This window comes from Anser brachyrhynchus (assembly GCF_964034855.1).
Source record: "Anser brachyrhynchus genome assembly, chromosome: 10".
Classification (NCBI taxonomy): Eukaryota; Metazoa; Chordata; class Aves; order Anseriformes; family Anatidae; genus Anser; species Anser brachyrhynchus.
The window spans coordinates 21,713,093-21,737,709 of NC_137705.1; the positions used below are offsets into that span (position 1 = coordinate 21,713,093).

At 38.2% G+C, this 24,617-nt stretch overlaps 1 protein-coding gene across 7 annotated transcripts in view; it reads right to left on the reverse strand.

The window, feature by feature from the left end:
• Positions 1-4,286: 4,286 nt before the first annotated feature.
• BICD2 (BICD cargo adaptor 2) overlaps positions 4,287-24,617 on the reverse strand; it is an 88,051-nt gene continuing 67,720 nt past the window's right edge. The window contains exons 4-9 of one of the 7 annotated variants that reach the window (XM_080606512.1): positions 22,300-22,752; positions 20,234-21,253; positions 19,035-19,186; positions 9,656-9,821; positions 7,928-8,003; positions 4,287-6,408 (exon numbers count right to left, since the gene is read on the reverse strand). In XM_080606512.1, coding sequence (XP_080462638.1) covers positions 7,956-8,003; positions 9,656-9,821; positions 19,035-19,186; positions 20,234-21,253; positions 22,300-22,752 — 1,839 coding nt within the window. In that variant the 3' untranslated portion in view covers positions 4,287-6,408; positions 7,928-7,955. Of the gene's footprint in view, positions 9,822-19,034; positions 19,187-20,233; positions 21,254-22,299; positions 22,753-24,617 lie in introns of all 7 variants that reach the window. The other 6 variants (XM_080606509.1, XM_080606513.1, XM_080606511.1 and 3 more) reach the window with 6 other exon arrangements.

The window sequence follows — 24,617 nt, forward strand, 5'->3', positions numbered from 1 at the left end:
GATGGAGCTCTTAGAAGAAATATTCTCAGCTATTCCACACCCTCATTGTTCCAATTAAAGGCTGAACAAGCTTTAAGCAAACGGTATTTGCAGAAAATAAACATTCAAATTGGAAATATATATATATATATCCCTTTGTTATTTAAAGGAAAGGAAATATACCCAGGCTTCATCCATGTAGCACCAAGGAGAAAAGGTAGAAAATCAAAAGATGCAAACTTTTTCTCTCTTTCTGTACTTTCTAGAATTGTTCCTAAAAAGAGCAGCTTAAGAAAATCTTGAACCCTAAAGCCAACTCCCAGGGATGCAAATTCAGGCATGTGGTTTCATTGGCAGCCCCTAGGAAGAAGTAATTCACAGATGGCTAGGAGGTGCCACGTCACCTGGCAAAGTCAACTTCTATTCCATCACCTCTGATGAATCGGCCAGCAGCATAACCAGGTGCCAGCCATGGTGAACTGCCCTGTAAAACAGCCAGCAGATCTTACGTGGTAAGGTGGCTTTGTTCCTCCCATCTTACTGTGTCTGACAACTGCACTCCATCCTGAATCTGCCCAGTTACCCCGATCGGATCTTCAGCTTAAAGCATTGGGAGTCAGGAAAGAAAGAGTAACCCCCAAATTTTTGCCAACAGACCTGAAGCACGACAAACCTCAGGCATGTCAGGCTGTAGTGGAGGGCAGCTAGCAGTGCTAAACCAGCCAGCAGTAGCTGCAGCTGACAGCATGCAGGTGACCTTCACTGCCGCCAGGTTCCTTGGCTCTGGCTGTGTAGTCACGCTTGTAGTCTGCTGTTCAACTCAAGTATTTGCACTAAGCAGCAAGCCTTGCCTCCCCTCCCTAAGCATGAAAAGCATGCATGGACTGGAGATAGCTGATCACTAGGAATTCTGTCTCTATGGAGAAAGACAAAACCACAAAGAATTTGCTTTTACAAAACCTAAATTTATTTTTGAGAGCTGTTACTAAATAACCACACAACTACCAGCTAAAATCAATTAATTCTTTCCTCATCTGAATAAGGCACAAGTTCAGGCTATTCTTTAGATACTTAAAAACCTCGTCCCAAAGCTGTCAATAGGCTAGGCTCATTGGTCTTCTCCCTGAGAGATGTCTGTCCTCTAAATAGAGAGATACTAATGCCCATCTCTAAGACTTCGATAATTGGCTGAATAAAGACTCATTGTTCATTTGGAGATAACAGGAAGCTAAAGTTCTGCTGCTGGATCAAATTCTTTACTCTTTATCCTTTAGTAAACCCTTGAGCTACATTAATTCGAATTCTAGAGTAGAAGTAATACAGGAAAATAAGACCAATAACATTTGAGATAAGTAGAAGCTGCCTGTTTACTTGATATAATTTAGAATAAGGATACAAACTGTCCTAGTTAGGAATAGTCTCATCACCACAAAGGGGAAAATATTTTTGATTATGAAATTGCCAAATTGAGCATTTAACTTTGCTTTCAGTTAGCATGCACCTGAATACTGGGATACTGTTTTAATCTGAAGTTGATGTTTAAAAAATAAATAAATAAAAAAGGAGCAATGTTTCAAGCAGAAGATAAAGGAGAAATTATCTTTTTAATGTCAATCAATAATGCAACAACAAGCACTGAAATAAACTTTCCTTCTCTCCCTAAACTTAAATGTGGGGGTTTGGAACTCCTCATGTGCATTACTGTTTGAAAAGCAGAAATAATCAGTTTGGAAAAATACAAAAAAAAATATTTACTTAGACTAATGGATTTTGCAAACACTAGCAAGAATTTATTTTAAAATAATCTGCTCTTTTAAAGTGTATGACCTCTTTAAAACTATACACTAAATCTTCAATTTTAAAGTTTCCCCTGCCTGTTGAGCATGTTACAGTATTTTAGCATAAAACATGTAACTCAGATGTCCACTTATTTATTGTCCATTTAAAAAAAAAATCAGTTGCTTTAAAAATAAAGAAATTAAGTTGGTCAAAATTCCTGGAATAAGAAGAGAACTGTACAGGTACATTTTTGGCCTTCGCAGCTTGTCCTTCTATCCAGACACTTGATCCAGTGAAAAGCCATAGCATTTGTGGGTTCTGCCTACAAAAACATTTTCAGCTTAGTTAAACAACTCTGGACTCTTATTAAGCTGGTGGAAACCTGGGTGAGTGTATTTGTCACTTACTTAACCCCAGCTTAAATTCACTTAAACTAAATGTAGCTAACTCAAGTCTACTTATGTATTTATCCTTAATCAGTAGGTAGTGCATTTATATAACATATGCTAGATCACTGCATATACATATAGTATATATATGTGTGTATATATATATTTATATATATAATTCTAGTTAAATATCAGTATATGCATGCACATATATTAGGTTTTAATTACATTTATTTTTTTTCCAGCATAATGTAGAAATTAGCTTTCATTACACTGCTCCAATCTCTCCAACTTGTATTTTATTAGACTATTTCTGAATTAAATATCTACAACCAGATCCAGCACCAGGCTGGCTGATCAGGCCTCAGATTACCTTGGAGACCCCATGTACAGCATCCAAGGGAAGAAAGCCCACTGTGCAGCTGTGGTAGCTCCGTCCTGTGGAAATTTGCCTTTGCAAAGAGAAGCAGCAATCCCCATCCTTTACTGGGAAAGACCAGCAAAGCTCTTGGAAAAAACACTAAGGAGTAAGATGAAGACATCTTGAGTAGTTTGTGTGAGAGTTTTTCCCAACAACCACTAATGAATGTTTGCTTGAAGCTTTTATATATAAATGCTAGCTGCTGTGCTAATTTTTAGCTCACAGAACAGATCTGTATAATTCTTCATTGTTTTAATTAAGTCCTTGGGCTGCAAAAATATTTACCTGGTGTTGTAGATCAATCTACATCATCAGCCTTTAAAAAAACACAAAAAAGTTAACATTTTTATGAAATTGTAACCTTTGTAAACACTTGTAACTGAATTTTACCATCCTATGTACCTGGGGATTTTCACGCTTTCTTATCTTTTGGCATCTAAGTACTTCCAAAAATCTGCCCTGTTTCTCCTCTGAGAAGTTAGTAGCTTTTTTCAAGCCCTACTTGCAAAAAACAAGTGATCCTACTGAATTACTGCTTCTGTGGCAAGCAGGGGTGTTACATTAGCTGGTAGATTCCTTTTCCTAAAACTAAATACAGCAACATCTGCAGCCTGGAATGCAGCTAGTGTCCCACCCTCCCAACTCAGCGTAATTGACGTTCCCCTGCAGGCACTATTTCTTCTACACAGAAAACAAAGAAATTGATCTTTTTAACATACAGTCGTTTGCTACATGAGCTTTTAAGCTAAATATTCTCCTTCCCTTTCCCTATTTTCCTACTAAAGCATTTTGAGTCACACTGCTTTAGTATTTAACGATTCTAAACAGGTCTCTTCTTGTTCTTCTGTTGCTTGCATGCATGTGTATTGATGTTCCTTCCTTATATCGAACTGCAGATAAAGCTTCCATTATAGCTAATGTCAAGATACATGATAAGGCCAGGTGTCCTAGCAAACATGCTCTGCTAGTTAAATGCACACAATTCAACAAGCTTTTTCAACGTTTGAGTAGAAATTGTTATGCCACTCACAAATTATAAATGACTTGGATTAGCTGGTGTAATAAAACCAACTGCTACCAGGCATATTAATGATCAGCAGAACAGTTCTAAGAATCCTACCTGGGGAAAGTGAGATTTACACAGTAGCATAAAATCATATTTAATATGCCTGCAGGTCAGTATCAATTAATTGATCCAGGAATATCCTTCCATAAATATGGCAAACTTTAGCCTCACCCCTCAGACTTAAAACAAAGGGGGGTTGTTTGTTAATTCTAGTGGCTAAACGTTTTCTCACCATGTTTTGAAGAACATATGAGCAATTAATATGTCATTTCAGGAACATGTGTCACCACTACTACCAAAAGCATTAGTCTTACCATCACCACACTGGTGACAAATAATGTGTGACCCCTTCCTGTACTCGTACAAGTGTTTGCATGGCCATTCAGTGAAACAGATTAAACTGGTCTGATCCAGGCCAAAACCAATCCAGGAAAGACTCACAAAGAAGCACAGAGGATGATGCTACGCAAATATGAGCATAAAGAACTAATTTTCTAGTTCTGCAGCAAACAGTTTTAAGTTTCCAGTTTCTCTCAGGTAAAAATTTATTCATCCCCACACTGAAAACAGATTAGGAAGACTGACCAATTAATATGGTGCTTTCTAAAACAAAACTAAAATGAAACAAAAAAAACACAAGCAGAAAACATGATTCCTTTTCTCTTTTATTGATACTGCCAATGTGACTACCTTTACGCAGGCAGATTGCTTTCCTACATTAAACACTTTTTGTATTAATTTGGAAGTAACATTTTGCCCTCTATGTCTCCTAACGTTATCCAATTAACACACAGTTATACTTTTAAGAATCAGTTTCCACATTTTTCTCTTTAACATTTTTTTTTCCATATCTGTGTAAAGGTTACTTGGCAAGAATACATGCATAGGACATTAAATGGAGACCAATCCACCACTAAAAGGTAATGCACATAGAACATAATACAGTACTTCGACATCATTTCAAATAAATACCCACATACAAATGTAGTAATTTTAAATGCAACAATATTTCTTATGAATCAATACTGTAACAGAAGATGGAAATATTAAGTCCCCACATCTAGGAATAATAATGTTTGTGTTTTTTTCCAGCAAACAGAAATCTTTTCCCACTGTCAATATTATTTCAATTTGTACTTTTTTTGAGGAGTGGGAAGGCTCCCCCCCAGCAAGTACCAATTTAATCATTCATGTGAGCCTCAACAAACAGCGCCGGAGAGGTAGGTACAGCTTGTTGATGCACTTCGGTTTCTGTTTCCTGAAATTACAATGATTAGATATAACATGCAAGAGAAGATATTAATGTTTTGTTGTTCACATTTGCAAACAATACTATGGTTAACTGCATCCACCACCATACAAAGCTAACATAACATCAATATTCCCAATACACTCTCTGTACTGTTACCACAAATGTGTTAATACATCTTGCTCATCTGTTCAACATAAGTCCATTTGGTTCCCAAAGTGTATTCAGGTTTGTTTATTTTTCCCCCCTCTATTCCCCTGAATTTGCAAGGATTTGCATGATGAAATATCATTGACTAACAGAATTTTTTACAATTCCTTGAATATATAATCTCTATTATAGTAAGACTACCCATTAAAAATGTGCGAAGGGGGAGTTCACTTTGCACTTATTGCTCCACATCTTGACTAAATTCCAAAACAGCCATTCCATTTCTTCGTGTGTAGACCTAGCTATTCTAAGATTCTCCCTTAAAATGATTAAAGGCACTACTGGCAATAATTAATGACAGAAAGGCGCTGATATGTAACACCCTATCATTGACAACTTTAGAATTTTTCTTTCTAAATGTACCATAATTTGGCACAATAAAAATGAAAAAGTAACAAAACAATTCCAATTTGGAATTTAACTGGTACAGTTGTATAAAATTCTGTTAATCAATAATACTTCAACTTCCTAAAACCCAGGAATTCTGGAATTTATAGGTAATACTACTTATTTAATATTTTTCAAGTGCCTATTACTGTTTTAACCAGAGCAAAGTCAAGTTTTCTTCTTGTTACATTGAACTATTCCTAAGAATAATAATACAATATGAAAAAAACCCCAGAATTTGAATACCCTGGATTTCTTAATGAACATGGCAGTCAAAAAAAAAAATCAGTAATTTAAACATATAAAGCTTAACATTTCATAATAAAAAAGCTGCTGAAGCACAGCACACACATAGTTTAGCAGAGCTCCTGTTTTTTTTTTTTTGAAACTCTTTTCTAAACACATCTAGAGCCAAAAAAAAAATCTCTGCCACATGCTGATGTAGAAATCAACAGTCACAAGCTGAAGTTGGAGAGAAACTATAAGCACAAACCACTGCATTTATATAAACTCTTCTACATAAGGAATTAAAGAAGCTAAAGAAAAATATCAAAATATCAAAAGTGCACAGGTTTAAGAATCAGATAAAAAATGAGCATCTGCAATGAAATAAGAAATTCCCCCCATTGGAACATTTCTAGTAGATCATAAACTAATATGGTGATCGTTACATTTGAAGTAGGTTTCTTCAGCACTTGTAAGTTTTCTTACTGCAGCAGCACTTATAGGTAAAGCTTGTTTGTTTTATAGCTCGAGATATAAAAGGAAAGTTTCAGGTAGTATATAGGAAAAGGTGTTCTCAAAAGTTAGGATCAGGTCAGTGGTTTGCATTCTTTGTGCAATGGGCTACCACTTTTAACCATAATGGAAGAGGCTAAGAAATGCTGTTGCACTGTTGGAAAGGCCTTCTCCATGGACTATTCTACAGCTGAAAAATGGAAGAAAAACAAAGCATTAGAAAAAAAAATCAGTGTTTATTTCTCAAAGAACTGACAACTTAATACAACGTGCTGCAAAAGCTCTATAGCGGGTTAGTTGGTTGAGGGTATCTGTTAGCTTACTAGGGTTGAAGCAGCAAATTTAGCTCAAAGATGCTTTCCAAGCTGATGAAACAACGTTTTATGAGTTTAGCCTGGAAGCAATAGCTTTGCAGAAAGAAAGTTTCTTACAAGTACTGAATAAAAGCTATGCTGTTCAAGCACAAGTTAATAGCAATGAATGTGCAAGAAACATTTTCAGTGAAGCTTTAGGTCGTCCAGAAACATGCAGGTCCGTGTATCATGCAGGCCAATGCAAAGAGCAGTATCATTCAGAACAGCCTGCTTGCAGAGGTAGGTGACGGCTTAAGAAATTTTCCATGCTTTAGCCCAACCCATTGAAAGTGATATGAAAGACTTACAGCAAATGTTTTAAGAAATTGTTAATCAATAATTACAAGCCTCAATCTTAAATATAATCATCATCTAAAAATACAAACAGCAGGATCAAGTCACCTTACTACCATGGCTCATTTCTTTTTCATAACAGGTGCTAAAAGTTTAACCATAACCTTAACAATCAGCAGTAAGGGTTGTCTTTCATTTTTAATTTATAGATCCACAGAAATGAATGAAGGTAGAAATGATTACTAAGACCATTGTGCTAATAGCAAAATTGTTCATTCTTGGAACTGAAAAGTGTGAGCCAAGACCAATAGTAATAGTCACTGCCTTGATAACACTGAAATCTTTCTATAAAGGTCCAGTTAATTTGAAAAAGCCTAACAATGCATTCAATTAGTTTCTCAAATTTACTTTTTTTTCCATTAGTATTTAGTGAAAATACTGCCAGAGACACAGATGCGGTAAAAATGCATTAAAGCTCCCTATCATAGTGGAAGCAAAATTGTAACTGTTTCTACTGGAGCAAGGAAAGTTAGCACTCAAATGCCTGCTCTTACAAAGTATTTTTAAATTACACTTAATGCAGGAATGAGAAGAATAAAGGCCTTTTGGAAGATTGTGCAGCAAAAAAGAGAAAGCAGGATTGAAAATTGTTAAAAGATGTCTTGCTTCTAAAAATATCAAACCTGCTACTTAGCAATATTAAAGCTCAAATTCAGGAGAATTCAATGTTTTCTTAAAAAGTAATAACAGATGCACAGAGCCTATTTTCTAAGGCCAGAATTACTATTTATTTAAACTTCAAGCAGTGTTGTTTGAGCAACATACTAGACTTAAATCACTTGGGTTTTTTCCCCCCTCTCAATATCGTCAAATGCAATTCTGGCATTTGACTGAGGCATCCTCATGTTTCTCAGCTTTGTAGCAAGGTTTCCACAATTCCATTTGAAGTCTCATTGTAGGATTTCCTAAGTCTTTTTTTCCTTCCCCCACTTCCAATATCTGGGAAGCTAAAATCCCGAGTGGTTTCCCCTCTCTGGGAAAACAAGCTGTGCTCCTTATTACCTTATATTAGTATTGTGATATCTCCTGACTACTTATAGGCAGAGCGGCAATGCACAGGAAGCAAGCTGCTGATCATCTATAAGAAATGGTAGTGAGATGAGGCAGTACCACACCAGGAATATTAGAATGGCTTTATAAAACATCACTATCAAGCAGACAACTGTGCAGTCTCGCATTGCTTTTAAGTAATACTATAGGCATACAAAATTATCTGAAAGAGTACAAAATGAACAGGGCTTTACATTAAAATAAAGTTTGAGGCTAGGCACTTTAAAACTGTTTTACATGGAAAAAAAAAAGTGTGCCTTGTTGTGCTCCACAAATTTTCCACAATTTTAGAAACAACTTTTTCAATCTTTTTGCTCTTATATAGGCACCAATTACGAAGTACACTTTTATATTTTCAAACATATTGAAATTAAGTGGCTAAAAAGGCCTCTTAAAAGTTCAATAGCAGACAAAGGTTTGTTTGCCTTAAAGAATATTATGCATACTAAGCTACTTCATAAATATTAATTAGTGGATGATCTGCTCAATTTCCTGTGCCTATAATGTAGAGCCCTGTGAAACGTGTTCTTGCATAATGAATGCAGTATCTTCTGTGTATTTAAAAAAATGATCAGAGCTCTGAAATACTACCCTGTTTAGATTAATACTGAAAGCTGAGAAAATTTGTTTTGTGACTGATAATACTAGACCATAGTCACATTAATTCTACACAGATAAGTTGTGTGGCTACAGTAATATATAAAACAGATTCTTTCCGAAGTGTTATGCTGCAAGGAGCAACAGGACACCACAAAGATCCTTTCAAAACATTATGTTTTTCCACAGCATAACTTCTTCAAGTAGAACTGTCTACCAGGTAGGCTCCCAATTCTCAAAATTTACGTTTTATACCAGATAGGGGTAAATATTGCATATTTTTAATATAAATGTGCCAGTTTCTTCTGGTTAACCCTCTGAAGCGAGGGAAGCAGTGTGTAAATAACGTAACCTACCATATTTTTTCCAGCTTTTATGGCCTGTAAAAGCTTTAGTATGTTGGTAAGTGGTGATATGACAGCAAGTTCTTAGTATCTGCCATAACAGGCAAATTAATTTTGGTTCCAGTTTCAAAATGTTCTGAATTTTCAAGACATACTTCTAATCTTTACACTTGCTTTTTACCACATGTGCTTTTCACCACTACTTAAGCCACACTAGCAAGGGAAGTTTTCTGTTTGCTTCTGTCTGTGAAAGCATTTATTGAAGTCTGCTGCAACCCTGGAGAAAGGTTCACATTTGTGCTACACAAACTACAATTAGTAACCAGAGTATATCAGGTGTACTCTTAACACTTACCATAAACAGCAAAACTCATACATGTTAATTGTGGAAAAAGCTAATTCCTTTCCACTATTAACTTGTTAATACCATCCCCGTACTTATGAATTACAGTTAAGACCACCATAATACAATTTGTATTACCTGGTTTAACAACTTACTAGTACAAGCCAACTCACTGCGACATTAGATGGTGGGGATTTACGCTGACAGTTACAGCATAAAATAAGATGCATAATATGATTTTTCTACACACCTCTTCTAGTCACAATAGATTTTATATTTTTCACTACAAAACACCTGGTTATTAAGGACAGATCCTTCAGACCTGTCTCCACAGGACCGAATATGACTTACACTAGGGTTACTGCTCTTGGCTTTGGAAGCAGATTTTGTGCGCACCCTTTTGGACTGCTCGTGGTCTAGCTCCAAATGCTCCAGACGCTGGGTCAGTGCCAGTTTCTGCTGGATAGCCATCCGAAGCAAGGAGTTCAGAGTCTTCTTCTCATCTTCAGCTGCTGCAAGCTGACGCTGCATTTCATCCAGCTGTGTGACATATTCGTCACATCTGCAACAAAATATATCAATTTTTAGCAATCCTGTTTCCATCTATAAAACATGAATCCCTTGTGTCCGGCAGGTATTAGTAAAGTCCGAAAATTTTGCAGTTGTTTGCATACACTCTGTTATTCAGTGTGTATGAATAACATAGAGGATATACAGGAACTTCAGCCAACCTGTACAAAGTCACAATTACTCTGTGGGGACCTTACAGTCCCACACTCAGCACTTACAATTAATAGCATCCCTGGATAATGAAAGTATGGAATCTGGTATAAACTACTCCTGTCTAAAGATGAGTAAGATGTCCTACAGCTAACCTTCCTGATGCAGAGAATAGACAATGAAGTCAAATTACTTCTGTCTCAAATTATGCAGAGCCTGCAGCAGCTCTAAGCTTGAGGCTGCAAAGAGTCAGAGAGGGGAACAGTCGGGTCGGAGTGCTGTAAAATGGCCATTACTGAGATGGCGATTCACACCAAGTGAAGAGTACCTGAATTTCATAGGTTGTTACGTTACGCAGGGAGTCCAATAACAAATTTCCAGTGTAGACTGAACAGCATTGTTATAATTGTACTTGAATCTACTCTGATTCCTGATGAAAAAAATAGTGCTTTATTACTGCTTTCTCTACAGCAAGTGGCTTTCATAGTAGTTTTCAACATCAAAATCAGTTTTGACATAATTAAACAAAGGAACTGGGTGTTACTAGAAACCCTGCAGGGAAGCCAAATGTACGCCTGCAAGTTGTTTCATCTACAGTCATTGTCATTGAGCTTGGAAGCTACTTAACTTGCACAGTGCATCGTGAACAATTTAAAGAATGCATGTCTTTACACACAGATGCATATTTATCGCACATAGGAGACCGGTTACAAATATGAATATTCATCTTTCTACCCATAGGTACCAGCTGGAATTTACAATGGCCACATCCGTAAAACACAACTTCTTCATAAAAGCCAAAATATCTGCAGAGAAGTTCCTTCTAATGAAATAATGGAAAAGCCCCTGAGTTTAAGGGACATTTACCATTGTTAAGTAATATAAAGATGACCAGAAAAAAAAGAACACACTGAAGAAAACCACGCTGGCATGCAGGTTCATCAGCTGCGCTTATACAATGATGTCCCCTATTCTGTTCTCCCTGACTTCAAATAGCAGAATTAGGGCTATATCCCCAACTCTATTTGCTTGGGAAGAGAACAAGGGAAAGGAAAAGAACAGAACTTTATTTTGCAATACAAATTCACACCACCACCCCTGAATCCTATCACTTGCTATTTTCTCTGCATAGTTAGATGGACTTTATGAGGCAAAACCAATCCGTACACCTCAGTGAGTGGAAGCAGAAAGGAAGGCAGATTGGCACAGCCCTAGGAGGTCTGAGAAGAGGAAAATAATTTTTGCAGGCATAACAATCCTTTCTCCCCTCCTATGGAAGGTGGTTTCTGCTCCTTTGACTTCCACCAGAGAAGTGCTATCAAAGCCAGCAAGGCACGAGTGGCACATTTCTTCACCCCCAATGCTGCATTGAGAAAAAAAAAATATGGTGGAAAATAAAACAGTTGCAGTAAAGCAGAGTAGGGACTTGCCACATGGTCTTGTGAATGTCCCTTAATCCTCTTCTCTAACCATTTCTGGTATTACCCGAACGTCTCCTGATCAGTCAATTGTGCCAAACCGGATAGCAGGGACAAACGCTCGTCAGAGCCTAGAAGGCAGTAGTCTGCACGTGAGCTCAGCTATAAATAAAACCACGAATTTGACTCCAAATTCAAATGACTGTAGCAGTCGTTACCTCATCAAGCTTTCTGTAGAACAAAGGTTTATAACATCAACAGACTGTCGTTAGAAAATGAAGCATTCAGTATTTTGAATACCTGAATTCACTTTTTCCATACAACTCTGTGAAGGGAGTTTTTCCTTCCTATCCAGCAAAAATGAAGTGTTATCAGTAGCATGCATGCAGCTGCAATTGTTACTGTACCTGAATCTCTTCTGTACATGTGAGGGGATTTGGGAGAGGCAGGAATGCTAACTACCATGACTGCAGGCTGTCATGCACCCTGAACCTGTTTTCCTGATCTTTTAAGTCAAATTAAACGATACAGCCTCAACACCAAATGTTATCCTCGTGCAGGTGTGGCTGCCCATGGTCAGAGGGACCACACACAACGCAAAACACAGCAATAGTTCCCTTAACAAAACTGGCGAAGATTGAAACATTTGCTGAAGTGGATGCAGACACTGTGTGCCCAGGTGAAGTGGGATGTGCCCTACTTTCCTCCCTCCCGTTGTTCACTGACGCCCAGTTTAATTTTCTCAACCCAAAAGTTGGCCTCCCTAAGCACCATAACACGACATGGCTTTAACACTGCTTTAGCTTAATGCAAAGCTAGCAGCAGAAGCCACAGCAGCACAATGTGCTACATGGTATGTGTAGCAACATTTTTGTTCCTTTTCATGATCTCATTTGCTCATGCGCTGAGCTACTTCCCAGCTGCATACTCAATGTAAAATAATTAGAAGGTCAGAACACAAAGTGTCTTTGTTTTAAAAACACCTTTGAAAAAAATAATTGAGCTTTCATGCTTTAAAGAAGAATATGAAATTAGCACATGCCTGTCGTGCATTTACACGTTCACATTTTTAAGTGGATATTGAACAGAATGCTTTGATGTTGCCAATTTCCTTAGTACAGGTAATTAACAGCAACAGACAAAGAGCTGAAGGAAACATCAACTAGATTTTTAAAAACAACGCCAACTAAAACAAACATCTACACAGAGGAAATAAATATTCTGGATGTTAGATATTATGATGAGAAATAAAAACTAAATCCCCCAAAACTATCTGAAGCCAAATTATCATTGAAAATTTGAGTTGTCTCATTTTCAAAAGCTGCATACCACTCCTTCTGACAAGTGCCAGTTGTGCCTTATTTCTACAGATTATTTTATTTAAACTTTAGCACGTACTAAATTTGGTACCTTTGATAGCTAAATTCACTACTGAATCAAGATTTCTTCTGCAAGTAAGTGATGGAACCAATCACGCCTAGATATAATTATACTACTTTCCTCTCCTCTGCAATTAGTATGAGAACTGTAAGACAATTTCCAGGAAAGCAAGAACACAAGACAGAGCCATGACTGAAAGAGGCTTCTTGACAAAAGCATCGACTGCTTTAACTTCTACCCTCAAGAGATTAAACTGTCAACCTACATAAGAAATTAGAACACGGAGGATTTAAACTCGCTATTTTTCGTTTTCATTAAAATCTGGGAAATGTATTAAGAAGAGAAGCAATTAAAATGACATGTAAATGAACAATGAGTGACTTAACTGTAAGGGGTAGTAGCCACCTGCTTTCAAACCAAATCTTTATATTAGAAATTGTAATATTAAAGACGGAATTTTAACACCTTCTTCCCTTCCCCTCTGCCCCACCTGGAAAACCAGGTCCTCTACAAAGCAAGCAACCATTTTATATTGCCAAAGGAGGAACACAAGAGGAGGAAAAGATTTACTGCCCAGCTATTTACCATTTGGATTTGTAAGTGGAAGACCGAGGTTTAAATAGATATGGCATAAGCCATGAGCCACACAGAGACAGAAAATAGAGGGCTGCCATTGCGCACTGACAGCAGTAAACAGCCATGCCTTCTACCAAGCCTTGCTGTTATCCCACCCAGTCTGCCTGAGCTCAACAGTTTTGCATATCCATAAAAACAAATATATTTGTTTCTAAAAAAAAAAAAAAAAGCCATCGAAGTAGAATTATTAGAAAGCTTAACCCTAGCATGCTTTGCTAATTTTTATTATTTCTTCAAAAAGCATGTTCCAGGCAGGTAAGTTTGCCGCACACACTGGTCCAAATTCAGCTGCACCAAAATTCCTACAGATCCAACTGCAGGACCATAGCCCTCTGCCAGGTCAGCACCTAAAAGACTTTTTGGGAAGCACACTCAGCCCATCTCCTGCCTTAGTTTGCACAGCTGGGCACTGTGCAGACCCAGACACCAGTAAAATAAAGGACGAATCCTGAAGAAGGCAGAAGAAAGCACACCTCAGAGTTAGACAGTTCGGGATCACAGCTAAGCAAGTACAAGTGTATCTACCGAAACTTTAGCCAGCTGTTCATTTGCAATTTCTTCCTCAGTACCCTGCATTAAAAACTCACCTGAGCTGTATGTTTGAACCAAATAAATGCTATGGCCTTTATTTATATAAATCTTTGGCATCTGCACTAAGAACAGCAAATAGTTTATAACCAGCTTTAGTTTTCTACGATGTTTAAAATCAGCCATGAGTAATCAATGTCCATTAGTAAGAGCTATTAAAGGAAGTGATCAAACCATAATACTCTTTCGTAGTTTGAAGCATGTGGGAAGAACCATCTCCTGCACAGAGCGAGCGATCAGCCCTGCAGAGCTGGACACCGCAGCTGTTCTGCACTTCCACTGCTAAAAACTCTCAAGAACAGACTACACGGCTACCTAAAAAAATTACAGATTGCAAGTAACTGATGCTGTGATGGTTTTCATGCAAGGCATTTTAAAGTAACCCACTTTACAATTTGGTTAAAAACAAAATGTCAGACAAGCTACATGACAGAAGCTGGCATTGTCTTTACTCCGAATATTCCTACAGCACTGCTATTGTATGACAGGAAGATCTCCTGCGCTTTACTCTCCTGAACAGCAGGCATCAGCAGACTTCCAAAGCACCAAGACACACAGGAGTCAGTGGTGCTTTGAGGAGTATCTGGGACAGGAGTGGGGACTCAGCGCTGCAAACCAGGTGCAGGGGATATCCACATGGAGCACCTTCACCAAGGGTTGGTGTCCATCTATCCAGCACTACTTGCATTAGACATTTTAATTGCTAGGCACGTTTAGAGTCTAGAGCAGGCCCATTGGTGTTACAAACGTGACTATTTTGCATTTTTAGAATTCAGAATAGTTCTAAATATAAAGTTCATAGAAAGATTCTGAATAAAAAGTTCATATAAAGATCATCAAATCCAACTGCCTGACCACTTCAGGGCTACCCGAAAACTGAAGCATATTACTAAGAGCGCTATCCAAATGCCTCTTGAACACTGACAGGCGCAGGGCATCAGCCACAACTATGTGCAAGACATTACTCATGTCATCTTATAACACGTCTGGAACATCGCTGAATGCCTCTGTCCTGCCTGATGTCTCCATACTTCCACAGGGGTGCTGGTGGCGCAGCCATTCTCTCTCCAGGTGTCACTCATCACCTCCAGAGGTAGCAGCAGGAACAGGACACACTCCGTTACTCCTGTCTGTGAATCCCATTCTGGAAATTTTCAAAGTCACATTTTCTGTGTCTGGTTCCTCTGAGAATTTATCCTACAGGATATTTTTAGACAAGCTGAATAATTCTACTGTGTATAGTCCAGTGTGAAGACCCTTTAGCCATAATTCTCTAAGTCCTGTGAGGACTGCACTGTTCTCTGACAGAATTTAAGCTCCTTTATATTCTGTAGGCCTTTAAATGTCCAAGGACACAAGAATACTTTCCCAAATACTTGGAAATTTGGAAAACCAATCTGCCAGAGCTTATATGATACTGAACTGACATACATATTCATTTGAAACACTTTCTCTCCATTAATGAACAACAGCTACAGTCTAGTATCTTTTTTACAGTCATGGATTTACTGCTCCTTCATCATAATCACCACTGTAATTTTAATCTAATATTACATCCAGTACATTCTAAAATTTGCCACTCGTCCCACCCCCTCCGCTGACTTGTTGCAGAGTTTGTGTCTCTCTTTATTTACTGTTCACGAAACATGGGGACATTGGGATAACCATTAATTACATCTAGGCACATTTGTTCTTTACTTGCAAAAGCCTTTGGCTTCTGCTGGATTTCTTAATTACTGTTTTATCTTTATTTTAGAAGAATGAGAAATGTCTGTTTTCTTAATATCCTTGCTTGTTCTCAGGCTCTGGAAAAGAAACAGAAAAAAAACGTAACAGCAAACTCGATAATCCTATGTCTTTAATCACAGACGTGAAGATGTATCCTAAGTCACTTCTCAGAGCCAGTTCAAGTCTGTTAGGGTTTTTTGGGTCAAGTGCAACTCCATGTGAATAACTGTTTGGTTTCCTTGCCTGACCCTAAGCAAATAAACCAGCAAGGAACTCCATCCACTACAAGACTTTGGCTGTAACCTATCACACACGAGGTACTTCTAAAGAGAAGCGCTGATGCTACCTTCTCATAAAAGTCCATGTAGTACTTAACATGCAAGTTAAAGAGTTGAGAAACTTGCAGGCTATATAAAAAACAGAGAAAAACAGCAGAAGAATAACAGAAAAGAAAGGTGAAAAACATTTTGTACTTTCATTGTCTATGTTTCTTGACATTTTCTATATTTAGTGGAGTTTTCTTTTTTTTTTTAAGTATGCTTACATAAATAAACTCTAGCAGATCAAACTCAAGGAAAAGACTACCACAACAAAGTAAAATAAACTTTGCATTTTAAAATGCAAAATTGGAAGAGAAGACAGCTTAAACACAGTCTAGGATTAACTTTTCTTAGTGCATTCTTTTCTTGGCTGTGAAGCGATGGTCAAACTGGCCCCTTTCCCTTTATTGAACCACTTCATCTAGCCATCCTTTAAGGATTTTTACCTGAACTGATAGTTGATGAATCACCTGTGTACCTGTCCTTCATTTCCACTTGCGGTGTGTTCTGGAAATAGCAAACTTTCAGGTGTTCACCAAACAACTACCAGAAACCTGCTGTCATCTCACTCCCTCCTTCCTTGCTGAAAAGTTGAGCTAAGCCAGCCTCAAGCTTAAATTCCATGCTGCATTTTTTTCATCTGTTTAAATACACTGTTTTTCCCCCCATAACCATTTTTAAGAAACCTGAGCTTTATTACCCTTTGAAGTTTGAATGACAAATTGCTAACAGGCAACACAGAAACCTATCTTGGTCCACAAGACAAGGAAACTGCTTCACTCCCACCCCAAATCAGGACATGTTCACTTCAAGTTCATTCAAAACATTCAGGAGAAGCTCTTTGTCTAGCAAAGAAAGGAATCACACTTTCTTCTCACGGTATATTTGAGGAAGATTAACTATGTTATCTCTAATTTGCTACTAAAACCCTCAAGTCCCCTCCTCACATTTAAGTAAGGCTTTACACAGTTCCATATAAAAAAACATTTCAATTTTTTAACCCTCATTTATCAGGTTAAGAAAAGTAATGCACTTGAAAATTGACTTTTTTTTTTTTTTTTACATACGATGTCCCCATTAATACAAGTTTTTCTGTTTTAAATTCCTAAGTAAATACATTGAGAATCCCCCAAAACTGTAACCACAGCAGTGTATTTCGTATGATAAATTTTGAGAAACATTATTTTGGGAAATACTCTTTCAAACAGCTCCTTCAGCTGGTAAAGTGTGGGACCCAGATGGTATCCACAAAAGAGAAAGAAGTACCACTTGACAACTTGTAATAAAGCTGAACGCTGCACCCTAATGAACACTTGCACCCTAATGAACATTCATCAGGCCTTCTTGTTTATTTACATTTTGCAGCACCCAAGCTGCCGGTTAGCAAGAGCAAACCTATTCAACAAAGTAAAACAAAAGAGGTGTTCAGCTTCTCTTTGCATTCCAAATGGAGAAGTGATTGCATCTTTCTTTCTGGTGAAGAGTTTACTAATAAGCCACCAAAACGTTTGATTGTAATACAGTGACTGTAAAAGCTATTACAGTCTAATTAAGCAGATAAATTTCATTTTCAGCTCTACACGGCAGATTTTATTCCAGCCCCCAGTGCTTTCGGTCCATTTGTACACACAACAGGGAGAGGTGTGTTGAGTAAGAAAATTGGGACTTTAACAGCACAGCTACTGAATATACTTCTCTAGTACATTATGCATATCTTGATTTATTCTTTTATGTGACAGCTTAATTTTAGGCTTCCAGTGTTGTCTAGAATGCTGCAACAGTCTCTCAATAGCACCTTAACGCTGGAAACTATTAATCTGTATTTTGCAAGTCTTTCTTTGTCTCCAGCCCCTGGTCCTACTGTATTTTGATTACTTATTGAAAATAGCTGGCAGTATTGTCAAATTAGTAGGATTATCCTGGTTTAAAAAGGAAATAAGGTCAGTTATTTTACTCCCACCCAGCCTTCAACTCCCATGTATTGCTACAACTCTTGCATCCTACAAAATGGTCGGTTTCCTGTGGAAAAGACAGGTGTGTGCAGCTGTCTGCTTCATCCCACACTGGAACATAACACTGAAACAAGCATGGTAGGCTAAAGCCCCATCGCTTGGTACTACTCTCTGCTGATACAAACCTCTTGGTCAGAGCAGGAATGAGACCTGGGGCAGACTGTTCAGAGGCGCTCCTTTAGCAGGTTGTTTGTGATGGCAAAGAAATAAATTGAGCAGTTAATACTGCTGATATTTGAAGCACACTTAAACCTGTCTCCAAAACAGTTTGTGTTGTTCTCTTCACCCAAGCACATAGGAATACTCCTTCCAAACCTTACCTGAAATGGGGACTTCTATGAAACAGCCACTCCAGAGAAATGTACACAGCCAACATTCAGGCTACTAACCATCTCTGACCGGAGATCAAGGAGGAAAGGGGTGACAGTGCCCTAGCTGCAGCAGTGGTCTTGAGAGTTGTTGCAGCTTCTGAAACATGGGGCACAGAGCAAGAAGCAATTCTTCGTGCTCCCTGCAACAGCTGCTGTCTCAGGTTAGATGCAAATCCAAGACCCAGCTGCGTATCTGCCATGCAGTGATCATGAATATAAGTGCTCACAAGATGAAAGGCTCAGTAGACCAAGTCTCCACTCATTCCATCTCAGCTCCTTTGCTCCTGGTCCCTTATTTTTTCCCAGTATAGTTACTATGTAGAACATAAGTTCAGAAATGCTAATTGTTCATTAATAAAATTAAATAAAATAAATAACCCCACACTAAATTCCTGTTTTGTAGCAATATACTATAGCCCTACCATTTTCCTCCCTCATCTGTAAGAACACATTGTAGACAAACACTGTAAGCAATGAACACGGAAAGAAGCACCCCACCCTGCCCCTTACTGCACGGGCAGGGCAGCCTTGCTGCTTGCTGTTCAGCTGTTCCCCCCACAAGCAAGGAATGACGTATCTTCCAGAGTTCAGATTTTCTTTACCTTGTAGCAAACATTGCCCTCAGGGAAGAAAAGGTAGCAGCATCTTCTTTCAAAGCCTTCAGCTCATTTCGCAGCTTCATCATTGTCTCTGTAACCATCGCTTTCTCGTTTTCGTACTTGCTTTTTAAGTTGGCAAGGGCCACCTCTGCAGTCTATTGTTTACCAAGAAGAACAGAAATGTAGTGGTTAATGAAACGTTTGACAAAGTTGTTATCTAGGAGATTTCAAATGGCCATTCACGTAATGAAATGTTTACTTAGTACTGGAATGTTAAACTTCTGTTCAACTTCTCTAGTAGAGGTTAAATAAAATTTCATCTTCGAGCACTGGAAACAGATGGGACATTTGGGGCTCCTACTACCATTAACCATGAAGCAGCGTCTGGGAAGTTACAGAATATACGTTTAGTGACACTTATCTCCAACTGCTAGTAAAAATCAGACATTACATACTTCACAAAAAAAAGTGTATTTACTATCTGTCTATTTACACACATTAACCCTTAACTTGCATTTTGCCTATCTTACATTATGGTACATCATTATGCTAAAATACAAGTGCAAAAAGAAAACTGAAAGTAGGTATATATTTCTTAAATACAATACTTTAAAAAAAAAAAACAACTTGTATTACTTTAGAGGAGACAATGAAGCATGTCAGGTTGTCTTAATGTCAGTTATTTTCACCTGCTGCACTGCTAATGTGTATCAAATGGCATGGTCCAATCCCCAAAGACTAATTTTACCTTTCAACCCTCTTATTTTGTCCATGCTCTTATATCACATCCTCATCTTGGAAAACTTTATTTTATAAGCAGTTTCAGAGAGAAGAGGATATGAACTTAAGAATTCATTCAAGTAGAAAATAAGATTTACCTCCTTGCTTTAGGTTTCTTACATTAAACATAATCTGATATAATTCAGATAGATTGAATTTATCTCAAATAAAAACTTTCATGCGTATGTGACAACCAAAAGCCAGTTACAGCCCCAACACACAGCTACACAGGAGCACAACTTTGTGCCTGTGATGACACAGCCTGCCTCTACTCAGCCTTGTACCTTACAGGTATCAGGAAGAAGAGCTCCACTGAGTTTAAGAAATGGCAGTATGTCCTCAAAGACATACTGTTCCTCTGTGCTTAATAACCTAATTATGACCCTGAGACACAGATGTGATAGCTGCAAAGACCTGCTCACCTGTTTGTTGGCCTTCAGCACAGTTCTCAGAGTTGCTATCTGTTCTCTCTTGGTACTCAGCAGGGACTTCAGCTTCAGGATTTCTTCCATGAGAGCTTCCTTGTCTTTGTCCACCACTGGCCCAAGTTCTTGAGTGGCAACTCGCTGCCTGGACAACTCAGTTGTTCTGTCCACAGCAGCTTGCAGGTGTTTGATCTGATCCCGGATTATTGCGATCAAGTTGTAAATGTTCATTGGTTCCTTCCGAGGATCTGACACAGGAGATGGCAGAGATGACACTGGAGATGGGCTGCTGTCACCGCTTCCGTTCTCTGCCTTTCCAAGCTCAATAGTTAACAGCCCCTTTGAAAGAAGAATAGGAGACCTCCTTCCCTTGGTCTCTGGACTACTGCGTCCTCCTTTACCTTCCTTGTAGTAATCCAGCATCACTCTGTTTGGAGTTTCGTTGTTGCACATGCAGACATGGTGGTATAAGTTGGCCAGTTCCTCACTGAAGGTGACCAGCTCATCTTGTGCCACACTGAGGCTGCCCTGTGTTTCTCCAGCAACATCACTGACTTTCTTCAGCTCCTTCTCCAGTCTGGCCACTTGTTCTCTATCATGCCTGCTGGATTTTTCTAATGAGGCAATCTTTTCAGTGAGAGCTTGGCTCTCAGTTTCGTATCTGCTCTTGTCTTCCTCATACTTAGACTCACATTCTTTGTATTTCGTCTTAAGATTTTTAAGTTCTTCTTTTAGGTCAGTAATCTCTGCCACAGCCACTTTGTATTTGCACTCCAGGATCTCTGGCCCATTGATGTCAACTTCATAATAATCTCCATCTTCGTGGCTGTCCCGGTCCTTCTCGTTGTCAAGGGCAGACTGACGTTCCTTGCTGACCTGGAGCTTCTTCATTGCATTCAGGTTTTCAGTAAGCCTACCAACTTTCTCATGCTGCTCTGAGAGGGCCCCTCGTGTGTTTTCCAGCTGTTTCTGAGACTCCTGTAGTGTCGTCAACAAATTCACCTTTTCTCTTTCCATCTGAAAGGCATGAACACAGGCATCTGTATGAAGGAAACTGTTCTACTAAGCGGTTTTACTGTAAGAGACAGAAGCTTAGCCAAGGTGCATGTGGTTACAGAAACCTGATCACTTGTACATTACTGAAAAGGCTATTTCACATATTCTAAACACAAAAATAAAACAAAAACAACTGCTGCAAGCAGTGTTCCTCCCCAAATCTTTCTCATTTCCCCTCTAAAATGTGCATTTTCAGGCTTTTCTTCCATAGCTCATGGTCTCCTTGTAAAAAACAAAAACATTCAGCTGAAGATAAGCTAAAATTTACTGTTATCTTGCAAATTGTCAAGTAAATATAAGAAGACAAACAGTCTATTGTAGAAGCTTGGAGCTTCATTAAAATATTTTCTAAATTGGATTAAGTGAAAATTATCACATGGACACGGAAGACCTTGGACATAATGAAAATTTTCAAGTTTTTCCTCTGAAAGTTCTCATTTTGAAAGAAACCCATTTTTTCCACAAAGGCTTTTTGATTAGAGCTCTCTAAAAAAATCAAAAATTGACAAAATAACCCTAAAACATTTCTAGGTGACGTAAATATGTACTTTGTTTCAAGTTCTGCAATCTCCCAAAAGTGCATGTGTAAAACAAAAATGCTTGACACCAATTAACATCTTGTAATTTTAGAACTAAATATAAAAAAACAGCTATGGGTGTACAAAACTCCATCTGATGAAGGTGACTGGAATAACTATCCATTTTTGAACAAAATACTTAATCCGTTGATTAAGTTTCTTGCTATGGGTGACACAATGAAGGGGACACAGCCTATACTGCTTTGAACAGAACACGATCAACTTGACCTTCTTTGAATAAAAAAAAATAAAAAATAAACGTCTGGCAGCGTAGAGTCTGTAACAGTCTCTAATTCTAAAGCAATTAGAGATTTTACAAGTTTAGATCATACTATATGGTGTCCACCTGAGATGCTGAAAAGACGAATTCCCATCTGAAAAAACTCTAGCAGCTATTTAGAATTACAGTTATTTGGAAGACACATTTACCTGTACAAGCTGTTGTTTCAGCTTCTGGATTTCAGAAATGTTTAATTCACTCAGAAGATCTGAAACCAGACTTGGTGCTGGAGGGAAGCCTTCATTTTTCTTGGGCGTTGATGTATTATTCTTGCCATTGCTGAGTTTGCTGAGGCAATTTTGTTCAAATCCATTCATGATTTCATCGTTATTGGGCTCTGTGGCTTCATCACTGAACTTCAGCCCATCCAATGAGATGTTCAGGTGACTGTTGTACATGGAGTCGTTGATGTTCATGTAGTGAGACAGCTCTTTACGAAGATTGTTCTTCTGCTCCCTCTCTGTCTTCAGCGTCTCTAAGGCCTCCTCAAGCTGCCGTTCAGAGATCTCCTTCAGCCGAATGGCATCTTCCAGCTGGCTGTTGAGAAATTCTGTTTCTTCTTCAAGCCTTTTGATTTCGTGTTTCAGACCTTCAAATTCCACCTGAAAATACACAAATAGGGGAAGAAAGTACTAATGAAAATGTCTGCCTGCAAGACACCAAGTAATTTTACTTCTGAATGTTTGACTTCATTGAATATGATTGTTCTGAATATGGTAGTTCTGAAGTCTAGTTTTTGCATTTTAACCGTAACCACTGCCTGCTTACCTTCACTGAGACCATACAATAAAATTTCTAAGCAAAGCGTGGAATGAGCTGACCTACTCCAGCTTAATCAAGATAGCAGGCAGATGCAACATGTGATAGAGGCATCACAAAACAGGCTTTCCTAGCACATTATGCAAGCTCTTCTCGTATTTGATTAACAAATTCCATGACCAATCCTCCCACAAATTTCAGTCTCAACATTTCTCAAACCCAGCACCTCAAAGCTATGCTTCCGATTCTCTGCTGCACTGCAGTTAGAATGTGCAACTGGGCTTAAAACTGTTGAGGCACACCTAGCAATCGAACTCTGCTTTTATACATTCAAAATAAGATGTTCTATTATTTCTGTCATCATAATTCCAGCACATCTTGAGAGGGCTACAACTCAGGCAGCTAAACAAAATTTTATGGCATGCTTTAGGTTTATACCTCTAAGATTGCATTTTATTTTTTAACCTCTCTTGCACTGAAATTATGAACACCAACATGAGCATAAGATTTTGAATCTATTGAAAAAAGCTTATAGAATACCCTTCCTTACCTTGAAAAAAGAAAACACGATAAATTATATATTCCTACTTTTCGCTAGCTATTAAAGGGATTTTAGGTGCCAATACGCACAATAGTGCTGACCCACATTTAACTGAGAAAAAGAGGATCCAATCATGGTAATTCTGTTTGGCAACTTAAGCCTGGGAAAACTTGATGGATTCTTCTAGTTATGTCAGTGGGATAATTAAAGCTTAATGAAATTCATCAAGTAGGATTATGACAGGGTAGAAAATGAAATAATCCATTGCCATTGAATTAGCTCTTGGTTCTAAATACGCCCACTGAGCTCAAATATTTAAGATTGCAGCATTTTTTCAAAGGTCCCAGAATACAATACCAGTAGTCAATAATTACTAGCAACTGACAAGATAGCATCTGCAGTTAAATTTGGCTCAACCCAGAATGACAGCATTCTTGAATATTGTTATTTTAGAATGTGAATGCAGACCCGGGAACTTTTACTTGCTTCTTCTAAAAGCATAAATGAGACAAAAATGGTAAAAATCAAAAGTAACCAACAACATAGCCTGAAATTCACCAGACCACCACCTCTTCCAGTCTGCATATGTAGAGCTTAATAGCCCCTTTTCACCTATCACATAATGTCAAAGTCCCCCAAGCGGCGTAATTAGACCAGGCACAGGCAGGTGAGAACAGGTTCAACCTGGAACCTGCTTTTGGGCACAGTGAGGCCAAAGTGATAAACACTGGCGAAGAGTTTCACCTGGAAACACATGAAGTACAAAGACCACATCTAATCTAATTACCTCCACAAATGCTAACTGAGGGGAATTCTTGAGTTGTTCCAAAAACGCAATTTTCTTTTCTAAGATTATGAACATAGCTGGAACTGTGCACTGAAATGTGACTTTGTGAGATGAGGTCTGACAGTACAAAGTAGTTATTGACTACTGATACAGTTCATGAAAGTAGCTAGAAGAGAGGATGGAGACCAGGACTGGAGAGGTAATGCAAGCACTAAGTAGCAATATAAATATATGTTCAGAAATATACCCAGTTACAGACATGGTAAAAGAGGATGGATGGGTGGTAAATATTGCACAGATTGAACCAAGTAACAAAGCAGAGCGGCAAAGTATTAATTAACTTCCAACAAAGACAAAGAAGGCAATGGAAGGACTTAGAG